Source organism: Dendrobates tinctorius, unplaced genomic scaffold (assembly GCF_039654945.1).
Source record: "Dendrobates tinctorius isolate UK_male_01 unplaced genomic scaffold, ASM3965494v1 ptg000257l, whole genome shotgun sequence".
NCBI lineage: Eukaryota > Metazoa > Chordata > Amphibia > Anura > Dendrobatidae > Dendrobates > Dendrobates tinctorius.
The window spans coordinates 6,006,071-6,017,232 of NW_027361924.1; the positions used below are offsets into that span (position 1 = coordinate 6,006,071).

Sequence of the window (11,162 nt, forward strand, 5' to 3'; positions counted from 1 at the left end):
TTTATACCAATACCATAGGGTTAGATCAACTGTTTATTGAAATAAAGGGGTTGTCTGGTTTTAGAAGCCCTTTTCCGTTATCATATGTCTTGGTCCCTTTGTTCAGTGAAGAGATCCAGGTCATGTGTAAGGATATTTTTTTCCTCCGTGGGGAAAGTAGCTCTCCTGGAGGAAGAAAATTATCGCAACTTCCAATTCTAGGAAGCTACCCTTTAAGTCAACGTTAGGACCCATAAAAATCCAATGAAACATCGCTAGGAATTATCATCCTATCTGTAGACATCTGTTTGAGGGTTTTTGCCCCTTGTAGTCAACGATCCCTGTGGGGTAACTATATTCGTCCAGCTAGAGGAGCCCACAAAGATGATCTCTGAAGTACTTGGCTTCTGTGTACATCACATAGACATCATGAAATACTGTATTTCGTCACTAGGAGCGCTGTAGGAAAATTGTATATTTATTGATGGCAACGTATTTCTGAGTGTTCTAGAACAGTCAGGGTAAAGGTGTAACGATAATGTAAAGTGTCATGTATTTTTCCCTATTATCACTACTTCCGGACCATTCCAAAATCTTCTCTTCACATACTGAACTCTGCTATGTCAGTGATGAGGGTTTGACCCCCCCTGTTCTTTTCCCTTTTGCCTGTCATGCCTGCTAATTTCTGCTTACTCACAGCCTGACACTGTCCACCCCCCTTTGCTTCCCCTTCCCCCAGCCTGCACACACACTCAGTGTAATCTGAGACACCAGTGAGTGATTTCCCTCCTCACAGCAGTGAGCTTCTTTGTCTCTCCACCATGTGAGGATTTCCTATAGACAATAATGGGAATCTAATCATTTGGTCATAAATAGTGTTGAGCGATACCATCCGATATCGTGAAGTATCGGATCGGATTGAATCGGACCGATACCCAAAAAGTATCGGGTATCGCCGATTCCGATACCGGAAACCCATGCAAGTCAATGGGGCACAAATATCGGAATTAAAATAAACCCTTTCTTTACTTGCACATCCAGTTCGGGAGGGGGGAAGAGTGTGGGCGATGCGTGGGCGGACACTGTGCGTGTCTGTGTGTGCAGGTGGGGTCTGTGCGGGCCTGCCGGGGGTCTGTGCGGGCCTGCCGGGGGTCTGTGCGGGCCTGCCGGGGGTCTGTGCGGACCTGCCGAGGGTCTGTGCGGGCCTGCCAGGGGTCTGTACGGCCTGCCGTGGGTCTGTGCGGGCTGCCGGGGGTCTGTATGGGCTGCTGGGGGTCTGTGCGGGCCTGCCGGGGGTCTGTACGGGCCTGCCAGGGGTCTGTGCGGGCTGCCGGGGGTCTGTACGGGCCTGCCGTGGGTCTGTGCGGGCTGCCGGGGGTCTGTGCGGGCTGCCGGGGGTCTGTTCAGCAGCCAATCACAGCCATGCCATTAGTTAACATGGCTAACACAACTGGCTGATAGCATTATGAGAACTTCCGATTCCGGTATTCGATATTGTAAAAATATTGGTACTCGGTATCGGAATTCCGATACTGCGAATATCGGCCGATACCCGATATTTGTGGTATCGGAATGCTCAACACTAGTCATAAAGCGATGTGAGGTTGTGATAGAAAAATAAAACTACATATCTGGGACATGCGTCGACTAAGCTTCATAGCCCATGTTTTTCCCGGTTCCAGCGCTAACAGAACGGGAGACATGGATTTCTCCTGAACCGAGTAGAATAACTAGTCCGAATTTGGAATCATTGGAAAGCTAATTTCAATATAAGACGAATGAGGGTTCTGCAGATATTCTGCTAGGTTCTTAACTCCAGTTATGATCGTTATAAGTTTTCAGAACCAGATCTGTAACTCTGAGAGAGGGGAGGACTGTCACAAGTCAGCCCCTTTAGTGTTGTCACAAGCCCAGGCGTATAAGTCACTTTCACACAGGACAGCCCTCATCCTAGCCTGGGAAACTGCTGCATACAGACCCCTCAATGCATTGTGATGTTTGGCTCCTCCCACCAGCATGGTTTTGGGTTTTGCCTGAAATGATCTAAGTAACATGTGAGTGCCTCTTTTCTTCTGTTAATCCTCTTTTTTATTTGTATTCGCTTTGTACTTATTTTAATTGTCTCATATTGTAAAATCTTTTTATATCTCTGTAAACACTGCCTATCTTTTGGGAGTAAAATATAAAATTATTAGTTCAGTCTCCGTGCTCTATACCAAACTTTGACATGCCTGAAGTGATTGCGCTACTAATTTGGGTTGACTTCGTACCCCTTCATTAATTTTAAATATTAATAGAGAGATCAGAAGCTGGTGGCAGCGAAGTGTGTTTTGGCTAGGTGGGCTAGCTGGCAGTGACGGAAGGGGTTTTATAAGCTGATTGTGTGGCTGCGGCCAAAGCATTTATAATTCCCTCACTTCAAAGTGCCTAATAGCCAGTGAACATCACGTGGCCTGTCCGGCAGCTAATTATCCTAGGTGCAGTTCTCTGACTGACCTGAGGGTAAGGGGGGCGCTGTAGAGCTGCAAGTTCCAAAGTGGAACTGAAAAGTGGGATATACATAAATCCCTGCAGTTTGTGACATATAGCGGAGAGCAGTGGGATAAGTTCAATAAGCTCCTGCGGTAAATTGTTAGGGCAAGACTAGCTTGCTGTTTTCCATCACATTGTGACAGTGGTGGGATAACTAAGATAAGCCCCCCTGCACATGTGATAGCCGTGTGCGGCCAAAGGTCAACATACCCCTATCCCTGACAAAAGGTCTAACCTAAAAGAATTGGCTGAAGTATGCAACTCCTTAAAGGGGTTAGAGTTAGGGACATTTTTTTTTCTCTTACTTAAATGTAGGCATTTGAGGCTAAAAATATTTTTTTGCAATTGGGTCTCATTCAAATTACTTTAAGGGAATTTTCTGTTAATGCTTTTGATTGTATCTTCCCTTCAGATGAAACAAAAGCCCAAAAGCCAAAATGTGAGACGGGAATGAGCTCACCGCTCCCGAGCGGATACTTCTACAACCAAGTCTGGAATCCCATCTACTGTAACATGACTTTATATAAGACAGATGAGAACTTTTTGAAGTGTCTACAAGGGAAGAAGCTCTTCCTCATTGGAGACTCCACGTTACGCCAGTTCATGATGTATTTCACAGAAGAGATCAGGAGTAAGATTTTTTTTTTTTTTTTTACATTTCACAGCCTGTATTAAAAATAATAATGATAAATCATGAACTTTTCACATCAGCCACTGGGGCTTTTCTAGATTCTAACTTCCTGTTGATGGAGGAAGTAACACATGAATATTAGCTGCAATGGTCACACTCTGACCCTATCTTTTGTACTGAAGCGTCTAATGAGCGTGTGCAAAGATCATACACAGGCTCCATCAACCACCATAGGTGATGTCACACCTCACCCCCTCCCTCTTCCTTCCCAATGAGCGGGTGCAATGATCATTGGGAAGGAAGAGGGAGGGGGTGAGCTGTGACATCACCTATGGTAGTTGATGGACCTTATGTATTCAGCTGTATATACAGGTGTTATCAGTCAGTGTAATCCTACCTCTGATGATAAGGAGCCTGCTAAAAAATCTTCCTGAAAGGACAGAGAGCATGAGTCTAAAAAACTTCAGTTGCCATTGTAGTTAAAAAAAAATTCAAAACTTAGTAAAATAATAAAAGTTTTTTTTTTGCCACCATTTCATGATACCCGTAACTTTATTTTATTTTTATTATATTTATTTTTCATTTCTGTTTTTTGCTTTTCTGACCATAGAGCTGGGTGAGGGCTTACTTTTGCTTAGCGGGCGAACATTTTTATTGATACCATTTTGGCAGATATTTCACATTTGCATTTTTGGGAGAGGGGCAGAGATCGAAAAACAGCAATTCTTCTATTTTGTTTTTTTTTTCCCCCCTCTTTACAGTGTTTACCGAAGGGTTTAAATATTTTTATAATTTGATAGATCGGACTTTTCTAAATTCGGCAAATTACTTTCTTTTTAAACTGGGCGTAATTCAACATTTTTATGCTTTTGTTTGCATTTTTTAAACCCTTTTTTAAAAAAAAAAAAAAAAAAAAAAAAGTTACTTTATTTTTCAGTGCCCTCAAGGGGCTTGAATCTGCAATTGTTTTATTGAGTGGTCTATACACTGCTATACAATTATATTGCGGTAAACAGTATGAATGATGATCTGTGAAGCCTAGTCTGTGGCTGGGCTTCACAGGAGCACCAAAATGGCAGCAATGAAGCAGTGGGGGGCCTTCAACACCCATAGACACCCTGATCACTGTCAATGATTGACATCAACATCTTAACGATTAAACCACAGCGATCAGAACTAACTCCGGTCACTGCTGCCACCGGCAGATGTCAGCTGTGTAACACAGCTCTTGCGCCTGCTTCAAACATGCCGAGCCTGGTATGGCGACACAGTTACTGTACATCCATCTGGGCTGAGAGATTAAGGTCCAATATCCAGTGACCCAGTAGGGCGAACTCATCATCATACTGTCATGTCGGACGCTGTTCACACCACAGCATCCGGCAGGCAGCGGTAGTTCCATCTCAGTCCACTATAGCCTCAGTGGCGCCGGCTTGATTTTACTCAGGTTATCTGGGGTTAATCTAGCTGGAAATCAGGTGGGATGTTTGGTCACGCCCACGGTCTTTAAATAGTCGTGCTGGCCTGTGGGCGTCGCCGATTATAGCTTGTGTTTTGTGCCAAGTGGTTCCGGTCTGGAGTGGAGGTGTTGGAGAGAGAAATTCATATCTGGTGGCGTATGATCCGTTGTTACCTTTTCGCCTTCCTATATTTGTGCTTTGTTTTGCCCTGTTCACATTACGGTATTGTCCTGTGTGTGTGCGGCGCGGTGCAGTTTGAGTTCTCCCTGTCTGTCATTACTGTGTGGGCTTTGGTGGTTTGACAACTCACTGGGTGGAGTGTGGAGGGTTCAGCTTAGGGCTGAGCAGGAGATAAGGAGAGGCTGGAGGCTCAGGCATTTGCACCATCAGCAAAAACCCTGGGTTGAGGGTCAGACAGGGTTTTCCCTAGTTTGAGGGACTCCGCAGGGGCCCGGGTTTTGTCAGCCTCCTTCAACCTAAGCCTCGCATAACATTATAATCGGCCTAACATTTTTCCATGGATTCCATGACTTCCATAAACCGCCAGTTGGCGGTGCTGTCCGTACAGGTCACCGAGTTGAAGGGGGCAGTTCAGCAGCAGGGCCTGGTTGTAGCTAATGTACAAGCGGCTTCTGCAGGTGCAGGTGCAGAGCCTAAGATTCCGCTGCCTGAACGATTTTCTGGGGAACGCAGCAAATTTGTCATCTTTCGGGAGGCCTGCAAGTTATACTTCCGCATGCGCCCGGTCTCCTCAGGTAATGAGGCTCAGCGGGTGGGTCTGGTGTTATCATTACTGAGTGGGGACCCCCAAGCATGGGCGTTTTCCTTACCAGCCGACTCTGCTACGTTTCATTCGGTTGAGAATGTTTTTTCAGCACTCGGGCTCATTTATGATGAACCCCGACAGATTGGCTCTAGCGGAATCTAAGATCCGCGCCCTCCGTCATGGGGAACGTATGGCGGAAGACTATTGCTCCGAATTTTGCCGTTGGGCGGTAGACACACAGTGGAACGACCCAGCGCTGCGGAGTCAGTTTATTCATGGGGTCTCAGAAAGAGTTAAACAGGCCCTCCTGATGTATGAGACTCCTGCTTCGTTAGAGTCTGCCATGAGTTTGGTTATTCGTATTGATTGCCGTTTGCGTCAGGGGGCGCAGGAGACGCTAACCCTGGGGGAAAGCAGAGGTGCAAGTGTGGTTGCTGCAGGTGAGCCCACTGAACCTATGCAAATCGCTGGGGTATCACATGTGCAGCGTCGCGTTCCTGGGTTCAGGAAGCATGGAGCATGTTTTTACTGTGGTAAAAGAGATCATTATGTAAATGCTTGTCCTGTGCTACCGAAGAGGGTCACACCGGCGGAAAACTGGTAAGCTCAGAGGGTATGGAGGAGACCCAACTGAGCGTATGCATATCCTCCATGATGGTATCTCAATGTATGCTCCCTGCCAGGGTTATTATTGCGGGCAGAGAGCTACCTATATCAGTGTTTGTGGATAGCGGATCAGCCACCAATCTCATGGATGAGGAGTTTGCACGCATGGCAGGTTTCAAGATCGAAAAACTCCCTCATCCTATTCGCGTGGTTACCATTAATGCCGCTCCCCTCCCACAGGGGGAGATTACTGAGTTTGTAGCTGAGGTGAAACTCCACATTGGGGTCCTACATTCTGAGTGGGTTACATGTAAGGTACTCAATAATCTCCCAGCACAAATAGTCCTGGGTTTCCCATGGTAGTCTAAGCACAACCCGGTGATTGACTGGAGAACCCAGGACATAGTCCAGTGGAGCAGTTTCTGCCAGGACAATTGCTTGGCCACATGTGTGTCCGCCGTGAAGTCCAGCCTTCCGGAGGCATTGCTGGATTTTGCGGACGTATTCTCTGAGAGGGGTTGCTCAGAACTACCTCCACATCGAGCCTATGACTGTCAAATTAGGTTAAAACCCGGGGCTAAATTGCCAAAGGCGAGGATGTTTAATATTTCTGGTCCGGAGAGACAAGCTCTTAAAGACTACATCGCGGAGAGTCTAAGTAAAGGGCACATCCGGCCTTCATCCTCGCCTGTAGCAGCGGGGTTTTTCTTCATTAAGAAGAAAGATGGGGGGTTACACCCGTGTCTGGATTTCCGGCAGTTAAACCAGATTACGGTCCGTGATCCCTACCCGATGCCTCTGATCCCTGATTTGTTCAACCAGGTGGCTGGTGCGAAGTGGTTTTCCAAGCTTGACCTCAGGGGGGCGTATAACCTCATAAGGGTCCGTCAGGGGGATGAGTGGAAGACGGCGTTTAACACTCCTGAGGGTCATTTTGAGAGCCTGGTTATACCATTTGGGTTGACAACCGCGCCTGCTGTTTTCCAACATTTCATAAATGATGTATTTGCTCATGTGCTGGGGAAATTTGTGATTGTGTACCTGGATGATATCCTTATTTATTCGAGCGACCAGGACACTCATTTAGAGCATGTCAGGCAGGTGTTAAAGCTGCTCCGTGAGAATAAGCTCTATGCTAAGCTTGAAAAATGCGTGTTTTTTGTTCAAGAGTTGCCTTTTCTGGGATATATTGTGTCCGCCGCAGGGTTTAAAATGGATGCCGCGAAGGTGCAAGCGGTGCTGCGATGGGAACGGCCTGGTAATCTAAAAGCGCTCCATCGGTTCCTTGGGTTTGCCAACTATTATAGGAAGTTTATTAAGAATTTCTCTACTATAGCCAAACCGCTCACGGACATGACGAAAAAAGGTACCAATCTCGCTATCTGGTCTGAGGATGCGGTGCGTGCATTTGAGCTTCTGAAGAACCGTTTTGCTTCAGCCCCCATTCTGGTGCAACCGGACGTATCTAAACCTTTTACGGTGGAGGTCGATGCGTCTGAGGTGGGAGTGGGGGCAGTACTGTCACAGGGCTCGTCCTTGAGCAATTTGCGTCCATGCGCCTACTTCTCCAAGAAGCTGTCGCCGGCCGAACGGAATTACGACATCGGCAACAGGGAGTTGTTGGCCATCAAATTGGCTTTTGAGGAATGGCGACACTTCTTAGAGGGGGCGGCCCACCAGGTCACAGTCATCACCGACCATAAAAACCTGCTCTATCTGGAGTCGGCCAAGCGTCTGTCTCCCAGGCAGGCTCGCTGGGCATTGTTTTTTACACGTTTTAACTTTCTGGTGACTTACCGTCCTGGGGCGAAAAACACCAAGGCGGTTGCCTTGTCCAGGTGTTTTCCGGGGGGAGAACCTCGGGAAGAGCCGGTACCCATCCTCCAGGAAGGTGTAGTGGTTTCGGCTCTCACGACTGAGGTAGAGGCAGAGATTGCCGAGGCCCAGGAGGAGGTACCACCAGGACTTCCCGCTAATAAGTCGTTCGTACCCCTTCATCTTCGTCTTAAAGTGTTTGGGGAACACCACGACTCGGTCCTGGCCGGTCATCCAGGGGTTAGGGGCACCTTGGAACTGGTATCGCGCCGCTTCTGGTGGCCAAAAATCCGGCAGGATGTGGTTTCCTACGTGACAGCTTGCATCACGTGCGCCAGGGCCAAGTCGCCCAGAACCCGTCCTGCTGGCACTCTACAGCCTCTGGGGATACCTAGTAGGCCATGGACAGAAATCTCCATGGACTTTATCACAGACTTGCCTGCCTCGGCGGGGAACACGGTCATCCTGGTGGTGGTTGATCGATTTTCGAAGATGGCGCATTTTGTGTCGTTGCCTTCCTTGCCCAACGCTAAGACGTTGGCTCAGGTCTTTGTGCAGGAGGTGGTCAGACTGCACGGAGTTCCGTCGGACATAGTGTCTGATAGGGGTACCCAGTTTGTGGCGAAGTTTTGGAAAGCTTTTTGCTCACGATTGGGGATCAAGTTGTCTCATTCATCGGCGTTTCATCCGCAGTCAAATGGTCAAACTGAGCGCATGAACCAAAATCTGGAGCAGTATTTGCAATGTTTTGTGTCTGACAACCAAGAGGAGTGGTCGACGTTCCTTCCCTTGGCCGAGTTCGCATTAAATAATCACCGCCAAGAATCATCGGGAGAGTCTCCGTTCTTTTGTGTTTATGGGCACCATCCTCAATTTTGTACCTTGCGTCAGGGGGGCTCTGGGGGCGTCCCAGAGGAGAACCGGTTAGGAGTTCAACTATCATCGGTCTGGAGGAGTGTGAAACAGCGATTGCTGAGCATGAGTGCAAGATACAAACGTGTGGCTGACTCTAGACGCGTGCCAGGTCCGGACCTGTGTGTGGGTGATTGGGTGTGGTTAGCTACTAAAAACATAAAACTCAAAATTCCATAATTGAAATTGGGTCCAAGGTTTATTGGTCCTTTTAAGATTGCTGCCATCATAAACCCGGTTGCTTATCGGTTGGAGCTTCCTGCGGTATACAAGATACACAACGTGTTTCACAGGTCTTTATTGAAAAAGGTGGTAGGCTCTGTGGACACGACGCCGATGCCACCTCCAGTCATGGTGGATGGCGATTTAGAGTTTGAAGTCTCCAAGGTGGTGGACTCTCGAGTACTGCGCCGTACTCTTCAGTATTTGGTACACTGGCGGGGGTATGGTCCGGAGGAGAGGTCTTGGGTACCAGCCTCGGACATACATGCGGATCGGCAGGTCAGTTCCTTTCACCGCCGTCATCCGGACAAGCCGGGTCCTATGAGTCTTGAGGGCCCTGGGGTCCCTCGTAGAAGACGGGGTACTGTCATGTCGGACGCTGTTCACACCACAGTGTCCGGCAGGCAGCGGTAGTTCCATCTCCGTCCACTATAGCCTCAGTGGCGCCGGCTTGATTTTACTCAGGTTATCTGGGGTTAATCTAGCTGGAAATCAGGTGGGATGTTTGGTCACGCCCACGGTCTTTAAATAGTCGTGCTGGCCTGTGGGCGTCGGCGATTATAGCTTGTGTTTTGTGCCAAGTGGTTCCGGTCTGGAGTGGAGGTGTTGGAGAGAGAAATTCATATCTGGTGTCGTATGATCCGTTGTTACCTTTTCGCCTTCCTATATTTGTGCTTTGTTTTGCCCTGTTCACATTATAGTATTGTCCTGTGTGGTTGCGGCGCGGTGCAGTTTGAGTTCTCCCTGTCTGTCATTACTGTGTGGGTTTTGGTGGTTTGACAACTCACTGGGTGGAGGGTGGAGGGTTCAGCTTAGGGCTGAGCAGGAGATAAGGAGAGGCTGGAGGCTCAGGCATTTGCACCTTTAGCAAAAACCCTGGGTTGAGGGTCAGACAGGGTTTTCCCTAGTTTGAGGGACTCCGCAGGGGCCCGGGTTTGTCAGTCTCCTTCGACCTATATAACCATATTAATCAGATTATTTTTTGTCTATCTCCTACAGTAGTGAAGTATTTCCGCTACCATGAAGGTGGGTGGTCGTCGTGGCACAAAGCACTGGAAGCCATAAATTTGGAGAAAGATTTGTACGTCTCCTATAAGAGACATGGATTCCCCTTAGAACATCCCTCATTCTACTACTTCAAGGAGGACATGTACACCAGCCGTCAGATTGACCAGATGGCCGGGGGAAAGGACACCATCATTGTTATTACAATGGGACAACACTTCAGACATTTCCCGGTTACGGTTTTTATTAAACGGGCTTTCAATATCCGGAGAGCGGTGGAACGTCTGTTCATCAGAAGCCCCGACACCAAGGTCATCATCAAGTCTGAGAATACCAGGGAAGTCTATTCTCCGGTGGAGATGCAAGGAGACTTCCATGGCTATACTCAATATCTGGTCTTAAGGGAGGTTTTCCAAGGAATCAACGTTGGTTTTATAGATGCGTGGGACATGACGGTGGCATCGGCCACTGTGGTGGTCCATCCTCCGGGATATACGTTCCAAAGTATCATTAGTATGGCTTTCAGTTTTGCCTGTTCGTAAAAAAACATTAAGAAAGGTAACCCATTGGGCATGTCCTTTTTAACTTAAAGGGAATGTATAGTCAGAAAATGGCCTATCTTTGAAATCAGGTTTTAGTGAAAGATGTATTTTTCAAACATCTTAATTACAGGAAGAGTTTTCAGCAGGCTCCTTATCAGAGACAATTGAATACAATGGACGTACGAATCACAATGTTACACCCCTGTTCCTGGTCTGGTCTCTGCTCCATCTGCCCCAGTCAGTTGAACTCTCTGGTGCTCCATATCGGGCTGGGCAGATGACCTGGCGTGCTTCCATGTAATGAAATGCCGGGGTATAATTAAGGGCTTCTAGGACCAACACCCGGACCGTGGTATTGAGTCTGTGACTGATGTGCCGTTTCTGCTTGCACAGCTGCCAGGCTGTGGACTGCAGGTCGTCTCCTGTAGACCAGCAGCTTCTATTGCTTCTTACTACTTGTCTGCGGCTTCTAGTAACTCCAGAGTTCTGTCGCTACCTACACTGGGGTCTTCTGGACCTGCTTTCTGGGCCTATCTGCGGTTTTCAGGATGTCTTCCTGGCTGTGTGTGGCTTCTTTGAATGCTGAATTTCGCGTTACTCAGGAGTGCTACCTGTCTGCGGTTTACTACACTCCACCTGATTGCCTGTGGTTTCCTGACTTCCTTCACCTGCCTGCGATTTCCTACACTCCC

The 11,162-nt window shown here is 47.9% G+C and overlaps 1 protein-coding gene across 1 annotated transcript in view; it reads left to right on the forward strand.

Moving 5' to 3' along the window:
- LOC141069252 (NXPE family member 4-like) overlaps positions 1-10,470 on the forward strand; it is a 67,435-nt gene extending 56,965 nt beyond the window's left edge. Inside the window, exons 5-6 of the mRNA XM_073558705.1 lie at positions 2,924-3,142; positions 9,923-10,470. Of these exons, the coding sequence (XP_073414806.1) occupies positions 2,924-3,142; positions 9,923-10,470 (767 nt within the window). The remainder of the gene's footprint in view (positions 1-2,923; positions 3,143-9,922) is intronic.
- The last annotated feature ends 692 nt before the right edge of the window (positions 10,471-11,162 follow it).